Below are 25,000 nucleotides of genomic sequence, written 5' to 3' on the forward strand. Positions count from 1 at the left end.
TTCTTTTGGAACATGTTTTCATGAGCATTGAATAATATTTTTTGTCAATTGAAAAACATGGATTTGCTATCCTGTGGCACTGAAAATCAATAGAATATTTTATAATGTATATCATATTATGGTAATGTACAGGCAGGTCTGTTTGTATTCAAATATCTATAGGCCCAAGTGCTGAGTGTGCTGAGCCATAAAAACATCATTCGTTTCTATGGTGCTGTCATCCAGGATCCAAACTTCTGCTTGGTCACAGGTGTGTCAGTTGTGTTTGTGAATTAGTGGATGTACCATCTGTGCCTGTCTACTCTGTCTCAGTGTGCAGGTATGTTTGACTGTGTCTCACTGAGAGAGAGAGGTGTGTGTGTGTGTGTGTGTGTGTGTGTGTGTGTGTGTGTGTGTGTGTGAGAGAGAGAGAGAGAGAGAGAGAGAGAGAGAGAATTGAATGAATTTTATTTTCTGAGAGTAATAGAGTAAGCAAGACAATGTTTTTTTTCCCATCCAGCCCTTGAGGGGGAAGCAGTGAAATAAAACAAAGGTGTAAATCATGATATCAATACAGCATGCACATTATAATAAAGGTTACATGAATGGTAGTTTAGCGAGCAAGCAAGAGAGAGAGAGAGAGAGAGAGAGTGTGTGTGTTTTCATATACATGTGTCTTCCCATGTAGAAATATATGCTGATAGTAGCACCTTGTTTGTTTTGATGATTATTTTTAGGTTCGAAGTTTTAGTTCTGCCGCTGTTATATCCACTACACTTTTAAAGTGAAGGAAATGAAGTTACTACAGCAGTAAATTTTGTCTTTGGAGCTTCCTGTTCTTCATATGCATGGTAACTGAAAAAGGGGTGGGCCTATTCATTCTTTGATACTGGCAGTCCAGAAGTTCCTGTTAAAATGTGGTAACTATTTCTGGTAATTTTATTTACACAGTTAACTTGTAGTCCATGCTCAGCAAAACAGAAGTCTACCTAGTTCGCAGAATTCTTTCAGAGGCCACTACAAACCATGAAAAACGTTCAGGACTGTGTATTGCATTTATTTTTATGTACTGTTGTTATTGGTTATAATGTAATAATGCCCCCTCAAATCTGGGACACGGCAGACTAAACAACAGGTGCAAAAGCAGTCACAACATAATGTATAACTTCATAGTGAACATTGGAATTACAACACATGGGATGTACAACCAATGAACACAGAAGAAGAGGAAGATACATGAATTTCAACACATGGGAAGTACAACCAATGAACACAGAAGAAGAGGAAGATACATGAATTTCAACACATGGGAAGTACAACCAATGAACACAGAAGAAGAGGAAGATACATGAATTACAACACATGGGAAGTACAACCAATGAACACAGAAGAAGAGGAAGATACATGACACAAATAACTGATTTGACTTTGAGTCATGACTCAAGCGAACCTTTCACAGAGTAGAAAAGATATTAAAATATAATACAGATGATCCTCAAGTCATGTGATCATCAGATAAAACAAATACAAATGTATATTTGTGAGACTTTTTATCTTAGAAAGATTATTTATGTTTATTTTTGTATTTGCAATTGCTGGGTTGCTCTGTATATATATGTATTATATAATTATTAAATCGATGTTTCAGAATATGCCTCAAATGGATCACTGTATGCATATCTGCAAAACCCCGAGAATGAACTGGATTTCAAACAGATCATCAAATGGGCTGAGGAAATTGCTAGAGGTACTTTTACTTGGCATATATACTGAATCTGATATTCGGCACAGTTTTCATATTTATGTAAGCCAGTAAATCTTATAAAAAAAAAAAAAATAAAAAAAAAAGAGCAAAAAGAGTGAATGAACATTTGAGTAACGATGTTCCTATGGTATAGAGAGGGCAAGGGACATTGAAACAAGACAGTGTTATTATGCTCAGTTGTAAGGAACATGTTCAGAACAGCCATTTACATTACTAGATTCTGCTGCAATGGTAAAACTATGAATGGTTTATTAATTCATAACTGCTCATAAATTAGCTTGCATTTATTATTTAGTTATTTATGTACAATCTGAAGTATATGTGGATAGCTGTTTGTTAGTGTGTGGTGTTAGTGCACAGATTGTGTGAGATGAGTGTGAACAACACAGTGAGTTGCATTATTCAAGATTATGCACCATATGAAAATGATGCACTATTATTTTTATTAGAGATGTATAACTATATGTATGTGAAATGTATTGGTTACAGGAATGCATTATCTTCACTTTGAAGCCCCTGTCAAAGTCATCCACAGAGACTTGAAATCTAAAAATGGTGAGTGACTGGTGTGTGTGTGTGTGTGTGTGTGTGTGTGTGTGTCTGTGTGTCTGTGTGCATGCTTGTACATGTGTCTGTGTGCATGTACCCACTTGCGTAAGTGTGTGTAACTTAAAATTCCATATATATATATATATATATATATATATATATGTATGTATATATTATCTATATCAGGTGTCCCCAAAAAAAGTGTACTGCTTTTTGACAAGTATTTTCTCATTGATAGAGAAACCGAATTTATTGAAAATTTTCACACAGTAAGCTTAGGGTATCATCAACAAGTCTGCAAAATATCTAAAAGTTCGGACGCAAATTATGCGAGTATTGTCAAATTCAAAACAGCATGTCAAAAAATCCAGTATCAGAGCTGTGCAATGTGACCTTTATAATAATAATAATAATACATAGTTTTTCTATGGCGCAATATCCAGCACCAGTGCTGCTTAAAGCGCCTTACATCATAGTTGACTATAAACATGCCTTAAAAAACATATCAACCGCTATCTGACAATGGAAAACATCCAGTGTGTTCATATGAATGCAAAGGCACACTAAAGATTATAAAAGCTATGAAATAAATAAGGCCTAGATTAAAACAAAATGCATTTTATAGAACACACACACACACACACACACACACACACAGGTATAAATGTCCCTCCCTTACAGACACACACACACTGACATTAAATATCAACCGCACTAAAAACAAAATTGCATAAGAATTAAAATATTTTGTTATTTTCTAACACAGGATTCTGTTCATGCCAGCTGCCAGGTGTTGGCATTTGTCAATCAGTGTCAGTCTAAAAATAGCCTGTCTGGTTATCAAGCCTATTGATTTTTTTTTTTTAATTTTTTTTTTATTGTCGTCTGTATCCAAAATCAGTTCTTACCAAAGTTTCAGTTTGGAAAGATCAACCATGCCTTTTAGTGAAAGTGATAAGGTTACCATTGAAAACTGTTTCAAGGAGAAAGGCTGGGGTGGAAGAAGGATCGTAAAGGAATTTCCAGGCAAGGGGTAGAGTCATATCACTGTAAATAGACTTATCGCTAAAATACACAGTACAGGGTCAGTAACACGTAAAATTGGCAGTGGGTGACCCAAGACTGCATGTTCGGAGGAGAACAAGGACTGTGTTGAGGAACTGATTCAATCCCAGGAGGAGAACCCAGGGACCCACAGATCTCTTAGAGAAGTTGCAAGCGATTTACAAGTGAGCAAGTCTTCTATGCAAAGAATGGTGAAAGAACTGGATCTGAAGCCCTTCAAGAGGATACGAGTATCAAGGAGGGACCAAAATGTTAGGGGGAAAAGGAAAACTTGCTGCTGTAACTTGAATGACCGCTACTCGGCTACTGATGTGAAAAGGATCATTTTCACAGACGTGAAAGACTACGTTCGAGATAGCTAAAAATCGCCAAAACGATCGTTTTTATGGGAAACGGAAACAAGAAATTCAGCCATCTCACCTCTGTCATGAGACTTCTAGATTTTCAAAAAAGATAATGGTTTCAGCTGGAGTATCCTGGAAAGGAAAAACAAACATTCATTTTATTGACACTGATAGAACCAAGGTTAATAGTGAAAGCTACATTCAGTTATTGGATGACAATCTTCTCCCGGATTGTAGGCGTCTTTATCGTAGAAACAATTACATGTTTCAGCAAGATGGGGCTCCTTCACACACAAGTAGGGTAACCCAGGCCCATCTGGAAGAGGCTACACCAGAATTCATCAAGAATGATGAATGGCCTCCACAAAGTCCTGACTGTAACCGAATGGATTATGCCATATGGGACTCTGAAGTAGAAAGTTTACTGGGGAGTGAGTGACCAAGCAGGTGTTAAAGGACAGGATAATTATGTCATGGGAGGAGTTATCAGTGAAAGAAATACATAAAAACATTTCTGCTTGGAAGAAATGGCTTCATTTAGTTGTGGAGGAAGATGGAGGCCACATTGAGCATAAACTGAAATAAGTGAGTTTTCCTCTGATATTGGATTTTTTGACATGCTGTTTTGAATTTGACAATACTCGCATAATTTGCGCCCAAAACTTTTAGATATTTTGCAGACTTGATGATACTGTGTGAAAATTTTCAATGAATTCAGTTTCTCTATCACTGAGAAAATACTTGTCAAAAAGCGGTTCACTTTTTTTGGGACACCCGATATATGTATCTCTCTCTCTCTATAAAAAAACACAAAAAAACAACAACAAAAAACAACACGTATATATATACATGCGTGTGTACATGTGCGTGTGCATGTACCGCTTGCATAAGTGTTTGTAACTTAAAATTGCTTTTTGTCACAAATGAAACTGAGTGGGGACATCAGTATATTCAGTCTTTTCGTTGTTTCTTCAGCCATTGTGAATAATTCATTGTAAATTTGTATGCATACATATCATACATGAAAATGATTTTTTTTGGTATTGAATAGACAGATCATTACAGTATAAAAACAGCTGATTAAAAAAGGAAAGAAAATGACACCAAAGCATTCACAACACAAGACTTTACATTGATGTGGTTTTTTTTGCTTTTTTTTTTCCAGTTGTTATCTGTGAGGATTGGACTTGCAAGGTGAGTCAGTGGCAGGATCTTTAACCCTTTAACCTTAGTTTTGATGCACAGCATATGTCATAGAACACATGGGTGCCATACTACTTTCTGTTTCGCTAAGCATTGCAGGAAAGTCATTTGCTGGGCAAGAAGAATTTTCTCCCTTGATCTTTCTGTGCATAGGTTGGTGAAGTGTGTATGGGTGTAACAGTGATAGAAAGGGCACAGCTTATGTATGTGTGTCCTTTTCAAGTCTTAGTCTATCTGTTGTCTGTGTGTGTGTGTGTGTGTGTGTGTGTATGTTATAAACAAATTGATTGGAATATGTTATGATCAAGTATTTGTGTGTGTGTGTGTGTGTGTGTGTGTGTTACAAAGATTATTATTCTGACGGTGTTGATAGTAGGAATGCACCATCATGATATATGCTTTGGAGATATGACTGATCTAAGATTACAAGTGTGAATTTTTCCATTTTTTCATGGAAATATTCTCAGCATACAGCAAAGCAAAATGTTCCAACAGTGAAAGGGTTAATTGTATGGGAGTTGAAGGTCTGTATAAAAATAAGAGGAATTTGTTGAAAAGTTGTCAAACTGTTTGCATGTTTCAACTAATTTTTTTAAAACAAGCAGTTATGGATGTGTGTGTTGTCCATGACCAGTGGTTATGCTGTAAGAGTATGTTATGTTATGTGAATGAGTGTGTACATATATAACCAAATGCTTACATTTACATGATTTCTTTTATCCATGCACTTATTGTTTGCCTGTTTCTTGTCTGTGTCTAATGTGGTGCTGTTTGGGTCTTGCTTCCTATATCACATGCACAAGAGCTTGTCGACAAGCACATACACAAATGCACCCACTCAAACACACATGCACACACACATACACACACATACAATTGCATATGTGCATATACACACCCCCTTGGTGTCTGCTTAGAGCTCCTCGCCACGTTGTTGAGTCATTGTTTCTAACCAGTGAGTTTTGTTGGCAGCTGTGTGATTTTGGAGCGTCACGGTTTATCGGGAGCACAACCAAGATGTCCCTGGCAGGGACGTTTCCCTGGATGGCGCCAGAAGTTATTCAGAGCATGCCAGTGTCAGAGTCCTGTGACACCTGGTCCTATGGCGTGGTGAGTCTCTTATTGCAGTAAAATGTCATGTTGGCTGGTAATTTAGTTAGTGCTTATTGACTAAAGTAATTTTTGATGTAAAAAAAAAAAAGGGTGTGTGTGTTTTTTTTGTGTGTGTGTGTGTGTGTGTGTGTGTGTAAGAATGCACAGGAATCTATGTTTATATATGGGACAGGAAAAAAAAATAGCATGTGCAAGGAAATTTGGGGGGTGGAAACAAAGTAACAGAATCAGATTAACTGATCGTAAAATCGACTGACCAATACAAACATATAGTGTCTAATGTAAGTATTCTTTTTTTTTTCTTTTTTTTTTTTGCTGCCCCATCATCTGCACCATTTCAGTGGCATTACTCCCACGCCGCTCATTTAGATTCCCCCATACACGGCCACACCTGGGTTCGTCCGTCTCAGTTCCACTGTCGGCAGTCTGCAGGGAACCATCGATGTTAGGTCACCAGGAGGCCACACACCAGAGGAGACACTGCACTGCTGCTGAGTCACTTTGGTGGTGTTCAGTGGTGCCTGTTCTGATTCAACGTACTTAGGACACCACCTACTAAGCCCCCTACTAACAACAGTAATGGCTTAGTCGAGGAGCCAGACTGAGTGAGCGTCCCTCCCAGAGTGGAGACTGCCACCATGTCCCTCAAACAACAGCCCCCCATGAATCTTCCGACACTGAAGACATTGACAGGACTAACCCCAAGCACAGAAGTGGAGGGATATCGAAACTGAGGTCACCATGAGAGCAGGGCATGAAAGGCCACAGACTTTGAGACTGTTTTGTTTATTTTGATGATGATGAAGGAAGAGGATGATGACAATGATGATGTTGCTGTGGAGGTCCATTTTGGTTTGGGACTGCGTGACAAGGCTGTACTCCACGCTTCCTGTCATAATGATATCCCGGCGTTAACCAGGCCTGCGAGATACAGACACTTGCAGTGTTGGTCAGGTAATTAGAGCAACACACCCAAAGATGCATCCGTGAAGTGGATGACACTTGACTGTGTGGTCCCAGTCTCCCCATTTAAGGTGAGACCCCACAGGCAAAAAATGGTAAAAAAGTGTTCACAAACATGTTTTGGGTTTTTTCAATTTTTTGGTAGTTTTATGTGTCTACTTTCATTTCTTGTTGATGAATGTTCCAGAAAATGACTAAATGTGTGAAAATAAAGATCATTTGCAACCCTGGTGTGTCTACTTTTTTGTTGAGAATATGAAAGGTGTGCAATTGTGTCCGTTTTCAAGACTTGGATACAGCTAGAATTATCGTCTGCAACGCGGGAAGTGACCTATCAAAATGAGCGGGAAAGACCGGACTTTCACATGACGTCAGTAGAAACTGTGAAGGCTGCCACCCCTGAGCAAGAAGAGACAAAGACTGACGTGGGTGTTTTCTTATCAGCTTCATCACCTTGAAGCTCATTGGTCAGTCGCGAAACTTCCGATCGAGAACCGGTTTAGTTGTGAACTGCGCATGCGCACATATGCAAAACAGCTACTTCGGGCGTTTCCGTCGACGTCGGAGATTAACGAAGTTACAACATCCGGACACTTTGTGTAAACATTCGTTGTGAAAACATTCGGTTTTTTTTGGAAAGAGAAAAGAAAACTTTGATCATTTCTACGAGAAAAACATGCCGCGAAAGAAACATAACACGCTGAAAACGGCCCATTTTGGTTCTGCATCAAAAAAACAAGCTTTAAAGATGCAGAAAATGCGTGAAGCAAAGAAACGAAAGGCTGAAGAAGGTGACGAAGTGTTGGATTCTGACATCGAACATGGGCCGCGCGTTTCCTTAGTTGAAACAGATGAAGTTGCTGCTGATTTTCGTGAACAGATTCCAGAGTCAGCCTCAGCCAAAAAGATAAGACTTGTGCAGGAGTACAACCGGAAGACCAACAATTTTAACGATCAGGACGTTTACGGACAGCGCGAGTGGTGCTTATTTGATGTTGGTCAATTGAACAGATTACTGAATGATATGACATGTCCCATGTGTGAAGACTCGTCGGTACAACTCTTCCTCGATGAAAAGATGGGACTGTCAAGAACGGTGGTGCTCAAATGCAAGCAGTGCACATACAGTAAATCTGAGAATTCATCTCCTAGGATTTTTGACAGTGATAGAGGTGATCGGCCCTTTGATGTGAACCAGAGAGCTGTTATGTTTTCCATGGAAGCAGGCGGTGGGTTTGCAGTACTCAACAAATTCTGTGCCATTTTTGGTATGCCTAATATGAGTGAGAACACATACCAACGTATCCACAAAGTGGCATGCAGTGTTTCTCGTGACACTTGTGACATTCTTCAGAGGAATGTGCACACAATTGTGAAAGACACTTACAATGAACTGCACCCAAGAGAACTTGATGCTGTTGAAGATTTCTATCATGAGGATGCTGAGTTAGGCTGTTGGGAAATTGATGATGGCATCCCTTGGATTGACGTAACTTTTGATGGGACATGGCAGCGCCGTGGCTTTGTTTCACATTATGGTGTGGGAGCTGTGATTGAGGTGATCACTGGATTTGTGATAGACTGGCATGTGTTGTCCACATATTGCCATATGTGCAAACTGAAAGAAAATGAAAACTTGTCTGAGGCTCAGTGGAATGAGTGGATGGATGAGCATGAAGCAGAGTGCCAGCGCAACCACCATGCTTCAGCCAAGGCGATGGAGAGAGATGCTGCATTGTTTCTGTGGAACAACTCTGTGGAGAGGACCGGCTTTCGCTACAGGTATGTTTTGTTTATCAATATAAGAATATTTGCTCTCTCTCTCTCTCTCTCTCTCTGTGTGTGTGTGTGTGTGTGAATCAATGTTCATGTGCCTACAAATTGTTTGAGTTTGGGCGAGGTGGTAATTTATTGCTTGTAATAGCAAAACTAAAATGTGTGTGTGTATATATGTGTACTCATGCTCACACAGAATCAACAGGATGATGCTTTCATGCAGTTTTATGTTAGTTTTCTTCTTTTATTTTGACATCATTTTATATTCAGTCTCTTAACAATACTGTTTTAGGACTATGCTGTCTGATGGAGACTCCGCAGCCTTCAGTGCCGTGGAGAGGGCCAAGCCGTACGGGGACAACCGCCTGGTCACCAAGCTGGAATGCACAAACCATGTGCATAAGCGGATTGGAACTGCCCTACGAAAACTTGCCAAGGAAGAAAAACTGGGTGGCAAAGGATCTGGACGTCTCACTTTGCCTAAATGCAAAAGACTCCAGAACTACTTCCGAGGAGCCATATTAGACCCCTGCAACAAAACTGAAGACGACCTGCGCAATGCTGTTTGGGCAACGCTGTTCCACAGTGCATCAACAGATGAAGACCCCCATCACTTCAGGTGTCCACATGGCCCAGACAGCTGGTGCTTTTTCAACAAAGCTCTTTCTCTTGGTCAGCAACCTGGACCACATGCAGAAAATCTTGGCACAGCTGTGTCAAGAGAGGTGTTCAGCAAACTGGTGCCTCTCTACAAAAGAATGACCTCGTCACACCTACTAAAGAGAATCATGCACAAAAAGACACAAAATGTAAATGAATCATTTCATTCACTGCTGTGGACAATTCTCCCAAAGAACCGTTTCTTTGGTAAACGTCGTGTGGAAGCAGCCGTTGCAAATGCTGTGGGGAAATTCAATCAGGGGAATAACCATCTCACAGAAATGATGAACATGTTCAGCATGGATGTTAATGAACATACTTTGGCCATTGTCAGACAGCAGGACAACACCAGACTGAAGAAAGCCGAGGCAACATCCCAGGAACAGTTTGTAATACATCGGCGTCGACAGCGTCTGCAGAATCAAGCCGCACAGGCTGAACAACAGGCTGAAGAAGGCCCTGTTTATGGCCCTGGGTTACTTGCAGATGAATGAAGACCTTTCTGCAGTCATCTGACACTTGACTGAAGTAGAAAATATCAGTGAAAATTCAGTAGGTAATGTTTCTTTAGTAGAGAAAACTTCAAAATCTTTATCGCCTTTTTTCTCATATTCTGCTTTTTCACTGATAGTCATCACCTTGGGACATTGATATCTCAGCAATGAAAAGAGATAGAGTAATAATTCTTTTTTTTCCTTGTAGAAGAATCATTTTTCTGTAAACCTAAATGAGGATTTCCTCTTAAAAAATGTTGGTGAATTTATTTTTGTACTTGAATTATCATTGTGGTAGTCCTAACTCTGATAAATTTCATTACTGTCATTATCTCATGTTTGTAGGTTTCATAATTCTTGCGCTGCAAAAAGCCTCCTTACTGTCATAGATAAAGGGATAGTAAACATACATACAAGAAATGGTGCTTCTACAGTAATTTTTCTAGTATGTATCATGTTCTAATGAAACGCATGATTTCTTAACGTTTTACGTAATTTTGTGTCATTTTGGACAGTAAATCACCTTCACATCTTTCAGTATGCTAAAATTGTCTTGTTTTCTTGTTTTTACTATCATACAGATATAAAAAACCCAAAACATAAGAAAAGAACTGGATATAAATTTTACCTGTGGGGTCTCACCTTAAGCCCACAGCACACTCAACTCTGGGTAGGAGTCAGCCACGGGCCGAAAAACCCACCTCTGCTGGGATTCGAACCTGCGTCCTCCCAGCCGTCAGTCCGTGACGCTAACCACTTTGCCACGGCGGCTGGTCTAATGTAAGAATTCTTATAGGTACTTAGCTATTTGGTATTTGGATAAGCAACAACAACAACAACAACAAAAAAAAAAAAAAAAAAAAATGAAGAAGAAGAGTTAAATATTTTTCTTACTGAGTTGTTTACCTCAATGCAAAAAAGAACTTTTTACTGTCTGCATAAGCATACAACATTCCTGGTATATTTAGTTTTGAAGGCAGGCATTTTCCATCTCAACAAAAGAGTCTGTATTTTCTTATTAATGCTGAACTGAATGTTTTTTGCATTGATATCAAACTTTATGTGGTTATTTTCATATTTGATAAGGATATGTTGGAAATTAATCAAAACAAAGTGGTCAAGAAGTGAAGAACATTCTTGTAGAGACATTTATCAGCTGAAACTGACTGTATCAGGACTGGAAGCTCCATTTTTGTCCCCTGTAACATTGTTTTTTTTTTTTAATGAGAAATTTGACTCATGATCATTTAGTTTTCATTTCATTAACCTGTTCACTCAGAACAACTGGCATCTTCAGTTTTTCCTTCTCACTTGTGTTGTTTGTGTGTATGTGTGTACATGTGTGTGTGTGTGTGTGTGTGTGTGTGTGTGTGTGTGTGTGTGTGTTTGTGCATGCATATACATGTGTGTGTTGCATGCATGTGTGTGTGAGTGTACACAAACACTTGCTTTTGTTCCCCCCTCCCTCCTCCCCGTCCCTTCAACAGTGTTTCTTGTTTGTGGTGTTGATGCCACCATTGCGTGAGATGTTGATGACTCCATGTGTTGATGACTCCATTGCACGTGGTGTTGATGACTGCTGTTGATGACTCCATGTGTTGATGACACCATTGCACGTGGTGTTGATGACATGTTGATGACTCCATGTGTTAATGACTCCATTGCACGTGGTGTTGATGACGTGTTGATGACTCCATTGCACATGGTGTTGATGACGTGTTGATGACTCCATGTGTTGATGACTCCATTGCACGTGGTGTTGATGACGTGTTGATGGCTCCATGTGTTAATGACTCCATCACACATGGTGTTGATGACGTGTTAATGACTCCATCGCACATGGTGTAGATGACGTGTTGATGACTCCATGTGTTAATGACTCCATCGCACATGGTGTAGATGATGTGTTGATGACTCCATGTGTTGATGACTCCATGTGTTGATGACACCATTGCACGTGGTGTTGATGACGTGTTGATGACTCCATGTGTTGATGACACCATTGCACGTGGTGTTGATGATGTGTTGATGACTCCATGTGTTGATGACTCCATTGCACGTGGTGTTGATGATGTGTTGATCACTCCATGTGTTGATGACTCCATGTGTTGATGACACCATTGCACGTGGTGTTGATGACGTGTTGATGACTCCATTGCACATGGTGTTGATGACGTGTTGGTGGCTCCATGTGTTGATGACTCCATCGCATGTGATGTATCTTGATGATTGCGGCAGGTGCTGTGGGAGTTGCTGACACATGAAGTGCCATTCAACGGCATTGACGGCTTCCAGGTAGCGTGGCTGATTGTGGAGAAAGGGGAGGTAAGTTCTGCTTATGAACAACAATTTGAAAAATATATCAATGGAATGAATCTCTAGTGACTTCAAAATTACACCAAATCCAGCTACTAAATTCAGTAACAACTAGGTATTTGAAGAAGATTATTAGCTGGAACAGGTCTGAAGTGAGAAAAGAAAAGAATAAAGAAAAACTGAAGAGGGAAAAAATTGATTGGAAAGAAAGAGAGAAGAAAAAATTGAACATATGCATCAGTGCATAACTGTTCTAACTGTTCTGAGGTATCAGACTAAAAAAAATAAAAAAACAAAGAAAAAACAAAGAAACAGCAACACAAAATTTGAATGATATCTTTGGACTAAAACATACACTTCTTTGAGTTAGATTTAAATGTCATAGTGAGTTTGCTCACAATCACAATCACATGCAAGCACCTTGATACACACGTATACATGTATGCCATGCCCATGATAATAGAGAATATGAATTCACTGCCCATACACTCATAAAAGGCTATTGTGATCCACATATGGGACTTGAACTTCTGGGCACTAGTTTCCCAGTCAGGCACGCACATTACCACAGGGCCACCGCTCCACACATGATTTCCTACTTGGTTGTGTTGAAGAGAAAGCATTGACAGTGATGATGTGGGCAGAGGCTGATGATTCCGTCCGAGTGTCCCCCCCTGTTTGCCCAGCTGATGGAGCAGTGCTGGGATGTGGACCCCAAGAAACGGCCCTCCTTCAAACACATCCTGCACAGGCTCCACACCATGCTGGAGGATGGTATGTGTTTATACATAGCTTAAAAGTATTGTCGCCTGTGTGCATCGTTTGTTTCCAGCGGTTTCATGTTTGTTCTGTCATTGCACTTTGTCAGTAGGGCTGTGAGTAGGGGCATCCACAGTTCCCGAGCAAGTGGTTATTCTCATTTCTTCAGTACGTTTCATAGCGGCATTGTGCAAGTGGGATATGTCCACAGCTTTCTTATTCTGAGGTCTGTTTCTTTTTGTAACAGTTCTTGTTTTTTTTCTCTTTTTTTTCTTCTTTTTTTTGCAGGGACTGGAAAATTGATTTTGTCATGAATTGCTCACTTAAATCTACGAAGTTACAAAAATTTAGCCCAAGCGTGTAGGGTAGTCATTAAACTTTCAAATTATTGTCATCATAAGGCATGTTCCAGAAATGAAAAGACTCCATCACCTCATTGGTAATGGGCTTTCAGTAGTCTTCAAATTTCTGCATGACATGGTCATGAGTGTTTCTGTGTTCATCATTTATTTCATGTCATGTTTTATTGTCATCTAGTTTTGATTGTGTGATTTTTTTTTTATATGTATGTCGTACATATACTGGGAGCATAAATACATGCTTGACCACTCTTTGCTGAGTTCCATCTTTCATTAATGATACTTTTCTCAGTTTTCTGTTCATAAATTGACAAAATTGTGTAAACAAAGTGAGTATGTGTCAGTGGTTAACTTTAACATCGAGAGCTCAAGGTCAATATTTGGCAAAACCATGCACACATACTATTACTTTTATGCATTATTTTATTATCTGATACTCATCATACATGCACAGATTTCACATTTAAATGATTTATAGTCTAATCAAAATTATAAGGATTTATAAGTAAGTGTATTGTCACAACATTGAATGCTGATGTGCATGTTAGTATGTGGGTTCACATGTACGGTACATGTGCATATTTCACAGTTAAAGGAGTATTGTGGGGTTTTTTGGGGAGGGAGGCATGATGATGATTTAGACTTGAATATGACACTGATATTTAACTAAATTGTGTGTGTGTGTGTGTGTGTGTGTGTCCAGAGTCCCTTCCAGGAGTGACCAACTCATTCTTGGAACACAGGAGTATATGGCGGTAAGTGGAGCTCAAAGTCTTTGCATGCACTGTTCATATTATGTTGCTTGTTTACCTGTATTTATGTAACAGAAAAGTTGAAGCACTGTACTTGGGTGCTGTATATGTGAGGGCATAGAAACATCACTTTGCCTGTATGAACACATTCACATAGAGCATATTCAAAATGACATGTTTCAAGAACTGTACCAACAGATAAATTATGCTAATACCACAGTTGTTAAATAGCAAGTGTCAGCCTCTTTTGGATATACTACAATTGATGTTAGAGGAGTTAGAAATGATAGTTAAATGTTGCAGTTGATAGAAAAATTATCAACAGGAAAGGTGGGACAAGACCTCAGTTTTTTTTTCAACTGGTCATTTATGTGCAATACATGAAGGACACATAGGCCATGTCTCAAGGTCTAGTGGAAGGGGGAGTAAAAATCGTGGTCCATACATGGGACTTGAATCTGTGTCCACTTGCTTCCTCGAGGGGTGCATTACCATAAGGCCACTGGTCCAGTGATGATGAAGTGTGTGAGGTGTATGGTGCAGGAAGGAAATCCAGACCACTCTGGACAGACTGAAGAGAGCCGAGAGTAACCTCAGCCTGAAGGAGCGAGAACTGAAGGAGAGGGAACTCCGACTGAAAGAACGGGAGCAAAATCTGGAACAGCAGTTTAATGTTGTGGTGAGGTGATGATTTCATTGTTTTGCTGGGTGGGAAGCAAGTGTGTGTGTGTGTGTGTGTGTGAGGTGGGAGAGGTGTATGTGTGTTGTGAGTAATGTTACACTGTTCTAAAATAACACTTTTACTGAGGGATTTTGTGTCTTTAATATATATATTTTATATTCTTATCTTTAATAGTTTTTGAAAATTCCTAATATCTTATTCATGCCACATGCATAGAAAACATGTTTAGATCCTCTTCGTAAACACTATATAAATGCACACTGTTAATGTGTTTCTATGATGATGATGATGATGATGATGGTTATATAGTGGTAAAAATAAGTATTTACCAAGCAATTCATTGTGCACAATGTTAATTGTGAGACTTACCATATGAGTACTGGGTATTGCTGTCTCACATCAACATGATTTTCCTCTCTGTCCCTACAGGATCTAGATGACCATGACGTGAACACTTGGCGTGATGTGGACGTGGTAAGTGTCACAGTGTTAACTTTAGGGAGATGTAAATTTTTACATTGGTGCAATGAAATTTTGTTGATGGGAAAAACGGTGATTGTGATGCATGCAAAAAATAAGAACAAAGAAGTTGCCATCAGGTCTGCTAAAATGTAGAAAACGCAATGCTTTTTACAGAATTAACTGGTTAGAGTTTCCAGCTATCTGTTGAACACCACTCAGCAAGTGAAGTGGGTGGAAAAGGAACCAGCACAGTTGAAATGGTGTTAGGATAGCTTGGGGGATGGGGGTGGGGGGATTCAAACAAGTCGAGGAAATACAGGTTGACCAGTGTTTTATTGTACATGTTGGTTGGGGAAAAGTTGGGTGTGAGAGCAAGGTGATTTGCCATTAAGTATTACCAAAAAAACAGTCCGTAACAGTTTAGGGCCTGCTTTATGCTACATACATACTTTGGGAAGATTTTTTAAATTTTGTTTCTTTTTGATTAATTTTTTTATATTTGAATAAAGGCAGGTTAGCGACTTGTTTGATATACACTAACTGGACCATCATTCCAAAGTAGAAACTGAAGTTGAGGTTTGCCTTTGATAATCACTTGGTATTTCTGTACTCCAACTACAGAAAACTATTGCTCCTAGTTATCTCAGTTAATTTTCTTTCATTCTTTTTTTCTGTTTTAAGCCTCTCCATGTTTCCTGTTTGTTAGTTACTCATAGTTTTCTTAAAATACATTGCTTCACAAAGCATACATCTGCCGTGTGTACATGCAAACGCGCACACCAGAAAGACTACACTGCACTGCTCTACACGCACACACACACACACACACATACACACATACACACACACACAAAAAATAAAGTTTTGAGATTTACAAAAAATGTAAATCTTTGTCTAACAGTGTGATTTTGGCTTTAAAAGCTATTTAAAAAGTTTCAAAAATTTCTGATGAAAAATCTGTATGAACCTTGATAAAATGACCTTGGCTAAAGTTTCTGATCATTTTCACCTTTATTTATCTATTTTTTGTTTTGATTTTGTTTTGACAGTACCAGTGGGTGATGAAATTAGGATCCACAGGTAAGTGAGAATGCATTTTATTTCATAGTTTTGAAATTGTACAACCTGAAGTATTACTTTCATAATCGTCTAATACTTTTGGTGGGACTAGGGACGAGAGAAATATTTGCAGTGACACCAGCATGTCAGATTTGATGGGATCAGTTCTCACATTTGTGTCTTTTTTTCTTTTTGTTAAAAAGTACATCCCACATAGATGTATGATTTGATCCAGTGATAGTTCAGTTCAGTTCAGTTCAATTTCTCAAGGAGACGTCACTGCATTCGGACAAATCCATAAACGCTACACCATATCTGCTGAGCAGGTGCCAGACCAGCAGTCCAGTGATAAGTTTTGAAAAAAAATGGCAGTGAACTTATTCATATTTCTTTGTTTTTATTTTTACATTTCTTTACAAAATATTGCAGTTCTTAGAGCAAAGCTTCTGACAGAGATAAAAATCAAAACTTAAAATGTATTGGTATCATGTATGATGTCTGTGCCAGTTAAGATTACTAAAAAGAACAATTTTGGCTGCAAGAAAAAACCCCCAAACAGAAAAAAATTAACACAACCCAGCAAACAGTTGGGCCGGGTTGCACAAACAGTCTTAGCAGCCATAAGTGTGCTCAGCATCAATACTATTTCTAAGTCTGTGGAATTAGCACTGAAATAGGAAAATGGTCATTGTTAAGCACGCTTAGTGCTGCTAAGATCACTCATTGACTTCAGCTCTGAAGTTTTGAAGTGTGAGCTTCATTTCCATTCAGCGGTTGTGATGCAGTGTGTGTTTGCAGGGCACTATGTGGACATCGCACAATACGCAGAGTGCTTTCTGCAGAACCACATCAACGGTCGACGGTTGATGCGTTTAACAAAGAATGAGCTTCGTTCCATGGGTGTCACCAGTGTTGGGCATATTATGGATCTGAGTGTGAGTTTGTGTGTGTGTGTGTGTGTGTGTGTGTGTGTGTGTGTGTGTGGTTTGTGTGTGTGTGTGGTTTGTGTGTGTGTGTATGTGTGTGTGTGTGTGGTTTGTGTGTGTGTGTATGGTGTGTGTGTGTTTGAGTGAGGGTGAGGAGGGAGATGTGTGTGTTTTGTGATTGTTGTTACAGTTTTGAAAATTAGTTTTTAGTGAGTTTCTATCTTCAGTGTGCTTATATTCCTGTGCTTTATTCATGCTACAAGTATTTGGCTTAGAGCTGCAAGGTAAGCACTATATAAATGCAGATTATTATTATTATTGTAATTATCATTATAACTATTATTAATATTATGCCTCAACTTGTGCCTACAGACGGAAATAGAATTGCTGAAAGCCCACAACACCCGTCTCCTCAACTTCCCACCTCTAGCAAAGGTCAGTACCTGGTTTATTTGTGCCATCTTCATGTTAGTAGTTCATGCATGTGGTGTACAGGTTTGAGATATTTTTTGTCATGGCATGAAGTCTGTACATCTCCTTACCATTTTTTGCTTTATGGTATTTGGAAAGATTTTGTTCTGCATGATTTTGTTACCTTGCTGGATTAGGGTTTAGTAAAATGCTGTTTAATTACCACCAGTGTCAAATGGAACAGTGGTAAGACAGAAGCAAAGTTTACGTATATGTTCATTTTATTTATCCACCCAAATATCTCAGACAGGTGTGAACAATCCTCAGCTGTTGATGGGAAGTAATACTCTAAAGGCCAGTGCCTCAGTTTTCTCAGAGTATAGTGGTTGCTTCCCTTTGACCATAGAAAGCATACAAAAAGTGCACAAAACCCCCCCAGTACTCAGGACCAATGCCCCAACCACACCACCCCTCATGGAAAAACCACAGCCACAACCAACTTGACCTTAAGGGCGAAATACCAGTAGGTTGTTAAACTCACCCATATGGCCCCAGTACTGATGTAGTTGGCACGTCTCAGTGAAGAACAAAGATGCCAATTATGAGGATGTCAATAAGGCAGGAATTATTTGAATACTAAAATTACAGAGTTAGTGCTCTTTAGAACTGCTGTCTTGCCCCAGTGATATGGAACAAACTGCCCTTCTCAGTCTGTCATGTGGATTCCGTAGTTCAGTTTAAAAAGTCTCTCAAAACTCAGCTCTTCTTCTTATTGACTAACATGCTTACTAAACTTCATTGTGTGAGTGTGATGTGTGTTTTCTTGGGCGTTTGTTTGTGCACACACTTGTTTGTGTTTGGTATGTCATACTTGAATGCATGTATTATGGAGATATAACTTTTATTGTAAATTTCACAAGGTCCCTGTCTGAGAGGTGTGAGCGTCAGTCATTATTGATACTGAGAAACATCGTCAGGAGCATCTACAGAGGTGTGAGCATCAATCATTATTGGTACTGAGAAACATTGTCAGGAGCATCTACAGAGGTGTGAGCATCAATCATTATTGGTACTGAGAAACATCGTCAGGAGCGTCTACAGAGGTGTAAGCACACACCATCAATCATTATTAGTACTGAGAAACATTGTCAGGAGATTCTACAGAGGTGTGGGCACACACGATCAATCATTATTGATACTGAGAAACATCATCAGGAGTGTTTACAGAGGTGTGAGCATCAATCATTGATATTGAGAAACATCGTCAGGAGTGTTACAGAGGTGTGAGCACACACCATCAATCATTATTGATACTGAGAAACATCGTCAGGAGTGTTTACAGAGGTGTGAGCATCAATCATTATTGATATGAGAAACATCATCAGGAGTGTTTACAGAGGTGTGAGCATCAATCATTATTGATACTGAGAAACATCGTCAGATGTGTTTATGAATAGATTAGGGAGATGGTGCCACAGTTCACAGTTTCAGTTTCAAGGAGGCGTCAAAGTGTCTGGACTGATCCCATACACACTCCACCACATTTGCTTAGAAAGAAAAGGTAGTGGGTGCCTGACCTGTGTTCAGATCCAACGCACTAGTCGGGTCTTTAGAGGCTACCAAATGTAACACTGTACACACAACACCTTCAACATGGGGGCTAACAAAAAACTCTTCCAGTGGTTTGGTAAACGGCTTACGAACAGATTGTGAATCCATGGGATGAAAAGGAACTGCGACTTCAGCACTATGTTAACTTGTATGGGCATCACCATATTACCATTAGTGCAGATGATGCTTTGAAAGTGTAGTGATATCACTTGCAGTGAAAACTTTGGAAAGAGCGCAGAAAAAAAAGCTAATCAGTGATTGTAACCCGCTTGTATCTATGGTCATGTTTGTGTTTGCAGCCATGTTCTCTCTGTCGTAGGTAAATGTTGTTACAGGAAAAGAAGTGGCTTTTTTTTTCTCCCAGTGTTAATCCTTTATATGCTATATATGCATATGCATGAAGGTGTGCAAGACAATGTATTGCTTTGCCTGGTTGCCTCAATGACTTGCACTTACTGGCTTTGCTGATTTCAGGCTATCCCTGTGGTGAGTGTTTTGAAATGGGGCATGGGGTGTACACTTTCTTTCCCAGTTTTTTTCCCCCCACTCTATTAAAAAAGAACTGGAGACTGATCGACACAAAACTCATAGCCAGTGTGTGTGTGTGGGGGGGCCGGGGGGGACCTGCGCACATGAGTGACTGTATGCACATGTATGTGTGAATATTTACTTTTACTTTCACTTTTGCTGAAACTGTTCACATTTTCATAAGTTGTACACTTGAGGCCTTTGTGTAATCATGAAGCATGCAGGCTTTTTCCTGGCTTTCTTGTGTGATCATGGCACAGACTTGTATAAGCAATTTTCCTGCATTTTCAGTAGCTGAATGTGTATATAATTATATCAATTGATTATTTTCAAGTTGTTTATCTTAAAGGTGATTTTTTGAGGCAGACTGCCTGCTTCTTGCATATAAATCTGCCTATCTTTAAAGTGTCTTTGTGATATCTCTGGTGTATTGAGAGTGTTTTTATTTGATATAAAGAAGAACTGGAAAGGACTCACATATATAAAAAGAAAAAGGCAGTGACAGTGAAATTGAAACAATTTATGAGTCTCAGATCACAAGTCATGGCCAAGTATGTAAAAAGTGTTCAGTTGTATGCTAGATTTTACTTCTGTTCTGCTTGTATTATGTATATAATACAGACTTAACTGCACTTGATTTTTTTGTAGTGAGATAATAAAGTTATTCTGGTTCTGATTCTAATTCATTCTTTCAAATTGTTGTGATTGGTGGAGTGGTTGTGCTGTGCTTTAGACTTGTACATTAATGTTAAATATGTTTTCCATATTAAAAGAATGGTTATATTACTATTGAAAGGATAGCATTAAAAAGTTTAAGACTGTTGAAATAATTTGAGTCATCTTTTAAGTTTTATACATTGTCCCTGTTACATAATTTTACACTTGGATGACATTTGATGTGTTTAGTTTGGTGATCAGCAGCCTTGATTTTCTGTTGTTTTATAATTCTTGTTCACAGTCTTAGCACAGGCATACTCTTACTGAGATTTAGGTGGAGCAAACATAGGTGTCTTGCTACCTGCTTTTCATTTTTTTAGTTGCGTATAATGAAAATCAGTCATATTTCATCCTGTTTCTGTTGCTGGAAGATTTTGATGTTTAGTTTTGCCCTAATGGATGTCAAGCTATACAGTGTGGGGTGAATGTGGAGTTGTGACAGTTTGGTGAATGTAGAGTGTGACAGTTTTTTTTTTTTTTTTTTTTTTTTTTTTTCCCCGGACTTTCTTGGGTCGACCACCGTTTTATTTTGTACATAAATTCATTATAACAATTCAGAGTAGATGGAAAAGAAAGGGGAAAAAAACAAAGAAAGAAAAAAAAAATGAATACAGTGTACATTAACTATAACATCGTCATCATAAGTCATTATACTTATAATATATTGTTCTTAATTTGGTCAAGGTGGACACATTTTCATCATGTGTAACAGTGCAGTTTTATAACATATAATAGCATCAGCATAGAGTTATGGACACTTTGCTTCGCTAACGTAATGTGAAAAGAACACAACCCACACATAGGATATCTTATGTATGAACACATTTCCTCTAGTTTTCTATACGTGACTATATAAAACACCCATTACACAGTCGTGTTAAACATTATTACTGCAGACACATAAGTGCACATGAATACACACATGCATATATTATTTACATACTCGCATACTTACACATTCACGTACATCTGTTCAAGTTTTTTTTAAAAATTATATATATATATATATATATATATATATATATATATATATATATATATACATACATATACACACATATATATACATATATATATATATATATATACATACATATATATATACATACATATATATATCATTGAGCCTTCATTATTATTGTGCATTTTGATCTTTCATACTATTTTGTTATGGGTTACTGTTTTCAAGAAGTTTTATATATGGACACCATTTTCTCATAAATACAGCACTTAACATTTCCATTGAATGCATATATCTTTCTACTTTATAACTATTTCTTAAATCATTCAAAAAGTGCTCTATACATGGTTTAATCTTATTTATTCTGCATTTATAAACAAAATATTTTGCAACAAGAATAATATAGTTGAAAATTTCATCTATTTTTGTAATTTCATCATTTCCAAATAGAACTAATTCTATGTTTAACTTAACGTTTGAGCAAGTGTCACATCTTTCTTTTAAGACGTTCTCTAATTCCTTCCAAAACAATTGAGAGAACTTGCAAAACCATAGATAATGTTGTACTGAATCTATTTCATTTTTACAAAAATTGCACTTGTCACTGTTTGTAATACCCATTTTCTTCAGAATTTTGTTTGTAACTAAAATGTTGTGACAAATTCTAATTTGAAACCACTTTAATTTTATCTCTTTTACTTTTTTTATTTGCTTCATGGTGGTTACCCAATTAACGATGATATCTAATTTTTGCTCCCACTTAACAAAAGAACTTATATTGTAAATAAAGAGTGGTTCAAGAAGTATATCATAATATAGTTGCGAGCCTTTCATAGTAGAGGATATTAAGTGTAGTGCTTTCGATTGTTCATTACAGGTTTTATCACTTAGATAAATATTATGTGTAATTAAGTAACTTTTTATCGAATGTATCAATCCCATATACACTAAATAATTTACATTAATATTATATTTTTCTCTAAAGCATGTGTAACTAAGGAAGCACCCATTCTCATCAACAACATCTCTAACCAGATATATATTCTTATTTGTCCAACATTTGTAGTGGATTGTATTGTTACCAACTCTAAATTTTTGTGTGACAGTTTGTTGGGTATGGTGTGGTGACAGTTTGGTGTGGAGTGGTGACAGTTTGGTGAATTTTGAGTGTGACAGTTTGGTTGATGTGGTGTGGTGACAGTTTGGTTGATGTGGTGTGGTGAAAGTTTGGTATGGAGTGGTGACAGTTTGGCGAATATGGAATGGTGACAGTTGGTGAATGTGGAGTAGTGACAGTTTGGTGTGGAGTGGTGACAGTTTGGTGAATGTGGAGTGGTGAAAGTTTGGTGTGGAGTGGTGAAAGTTTGGTGAATGTGGAATGGTGACAGTTGGTGAATGTGGAGTAGTGACAGTTAGGTGAATAGAGTAGTGAGAGTTTGATGTATGTTGTGATGTGACAGTTTGGTGGATGTGGAATGGTGACAGTTTGGTGAATGTGGAGTGATGACAGTTTCATTAATGTAGAGTGTTGACAGTAAATATGAGGTGTTGACAGTTTGGTGAATGTGAAATGGTAATAGTTAGGTGAATACATATTGACAGTTTGGTAAATTTTGATGTTGACAGTTTGTTGAATGTGCAGTGTGATAGCTTGGTGAATACATATTGTAGACAGTTTGGTGAATCTGGAGTAGTGTTAGTTTGGTGAATGCGTTTGGTGAATCTGGAGTAGTATCAATTTGGTGAATGCAAACTTGTGACAGGTTAATGAATTTGAAGTGACAGTTTTGTGAATACATGCTGGTGACAGTTTGGTGAATTTCAAGTAGTGGCAGGTGAATGTGGAATGCTGACAGTTTGGTGTGGAGTGGTGACTGTTTGGTGTGGAGTGGTGACTGGTGAATATGGAGTGGTGGCAGTTTGATGATTGTGGAATAGTGACAGTTTAGTGTGGAGTGGTGACAGTTCGGTGAATGTGGAGTGATGACTGTTTGATGTGGAGTGGTGACTGGTGAATGGAGTGGTGACTGTTTGGTGTGGAGTGGTGACTGTTTGGTGAATGTGGAGTGGTGTGGTGACTGTTCGGTGTGGAGTGGTGACAGTTTAGTGTGGAGTGGTGACAGTTCGGTGAATGTGGAGTGATGACTGTTTGATGTGGAGTGGTGACTGGTGAATGGAGTGGTGACTGTTTGGTGTGGAGTGGTGACTGGTGTGGAGTGGTGACTGTTTGGTGAATGTGGAGTGGTGTGGTGACTGTTCGGTGTGGAATGGTGACAGTTTAGTGTGGAGTGGTGACAGTTTGATGAATGTGGAGTGATGACTGTTTGATGTGGAGTGGTGACTGGTGAATGGAGTGGTGACTGTTTGGTGTGGAGTGGTGACAGTTTGGTGTGGAGTGGTGACTGTTTGGTGAATGTGGAGTGGTGTGGTGACTGTTCGGTGTGGAGTGGTGACAGTTTGGTGTGGTGTGGTGACTGATGTGGTGTGGTGACAGTTTGGTGAATGTGGAATGGTGAGAGTTTGGTGTGGAGTGGTGAGAGTTTGGTGTGGTGTGGTGACTGGTGAATGTGGAGTGGTGAGAATTTGGTGTGGTGTGGTGACTGTTTGGTGTGGAGTGGTGGCTGGTGAATGTGGAGTAGTTACAGTTTGGTGTGGTGTGGTGACTGTTTGGTGAATGTGGAGTGGTGTGGTGACTGTTCGGTGTGGAGTGGTGACAGTTTGGTGTGATGTGGTGACTGGTGTGGTGTGGTGACTGTTTGGTGAAGGTGGAATGGTGAGTGTTTGGTGTGGAGTGGTGACTGGTGAATGTGGAGTAGTTACAGTTTGGTGTGGTGTGGTGACTGGTGAATGTGGAGTGGTGTGGTGACTTTTCGGTGTGGAGTGGTGACAGTTTGGTGTGGTGTGGTGACTGGTGTGGTGTGGTGACTGTTTGGTGAAGGTGGAATGGTGAGTGTTTGGTGTGGAGTGGTGACAGTTTGATGTGGTGTGGTGACTGGTGAATGTGGAGTAGTTACAGTTTGGTGTGGTGTGGTGAGAGTTTTGGTGAATGTGGAGTGGTGAGAATTTGGTGTGGAGTGGTGACAGTTTGGTGTGGTGTGGTGACAGTTTGGTGAATGTGGAGTGTTGACAGTTTTGTATGAAGTGGTGACAGTTTTGTGTGGAGTGGTGACAGTTTGGTGAAGGTGGAGTGGTGAGAGTCTGGTGAATGTGGAGTGGTGAGAGTTTGATGTGAAGTAGTGATAGCTTTGTGTGAAGTGGTGACAGTTTGGTGAATGTGGAGTGGAGACAGTTTGGTGAATATGGAGTGGTGACAGTTTGGTGAATGTGGAGTGGTGACAGTTTGGCGAATGTGGAGTGGTGATAGTTTTATGTGAAGTGGTGACAGTTTGGTGAATATGGAGTGGTGACAGTTTGATGTGAAGTGGTGACAGTTTGGTGAATGTGGTGTGGTGACAGTTTGGTGAATGTGGATATGGAGTGGTGACAGTTTGATGTGAAGTGGTGACAGTTTGGTGAATGTGGTGTGGTGACAGTTTGGTGAATGTG

At 39.0% G+C, this 25,000-nt stretch overlaps 2 protein-coding genes across 3 annotated transcripts in view; both read left to right on the forward strand.

Moving 5' to 3' along the window:
• The window catches only part of LOC143293486 (mitogen-activated protein kinase kinase kinase 20-like), a 52,762-nt gene that overhangs the window by 2,046 nt on the left and 25,716 nt on the right, over positions 1-25,000 (forward strand). For both annotated transcript variants that reach the window (XM_076604379.1, XM_076604380.1), the window contains exons 3-15: positions 163-250; positions 1,628-1,726; positions 2,234-2,299; positions 4,868-4,896; positions 5,878-6,015; positions 12,150-12,236; positions 12,872-13,001; positions 14,049-14,100; positions 14,641-14,776; positions 15,209-15,253; positions 16,291-16,321; positions 17,099-17,235; positions 17,599-17,661. In XM_076604379.1, the coding sequence (XP_076460494.1) occupies positions 163-250; positions 1,628-1,726; positions 2,234-2,299; positions 4,868-4,896; positions 5,878-6,015; positions 12,150-12,236; positions 12,872-13,001; positions 14,049-14,100; positions 14,641-14,776; positions 15,209-15,253; positions 16,291-16,321; positions 17,099-17,235; positions 17,599-17,661 (1,101 nt within the window). The remainder of the gene's footprint in view (positions 1-162; positions 251-1,627; positions 1,727-2,233; positions 2,300-4,867; positions 4,897-5,877; positions 6,016-12,149; positions 12,237-12,871; positions 13,002-14,048; positions 14,101-14,640; positions 14,777-15,208; positions 15,254-16,290; positions 16,322-17,098; positions 17,236-17,598; positions 17,662-25,000) is intronic.
• On the forward strand, positions 7,050-10,331 carry LOC143293485 (uncharacterized). The gene is made up of 2 exons (XM_076604378.1): positions 7,050-8,763; positions 9,050-10,331. Exons 1-2 carry the CDS (start codon positions 7,658-7,660, stop codon positions 9,909-9,911), a joined length of 1,968 nt encoding a protein of 655 aa, XP_076460493.1. The 5' UTR covers positions 7,050-7,657; the 3' UTR covers positions 9,912-10,331.

The sequence above is a fragment of the Babylonia areolata genome, chromosome 19 (assembly GCF_041734735.1).
Source record: "Babylonia areolata isolate BAREFJ2019XMU chromosome 19, ASM4173473v1, whole genome shotgun sequence".
NCBI classification, from domain to species: Eukaryota; Metazoa; Mollusca; class Gastropoda; order Neogastropoda; family Buccinidae; genus Babylonia; species Babylonia areolata.

Coding starts and splice junctions, on each gene's coding strand:
- LOC143293485 (XM_076604378.1), top strand. CDS start 7,658: ATGCCGCGAAAGAAACATAACACGCTGAAAACGGCCCATTTTGGTTCT. Junction 8,764..9,049: donor AGGACCGGCTTTCGCTACAG/GTATGTTTTGTT, acceptor ATACTGTTTTAG/GACTATGCTGTCTGATGGAG.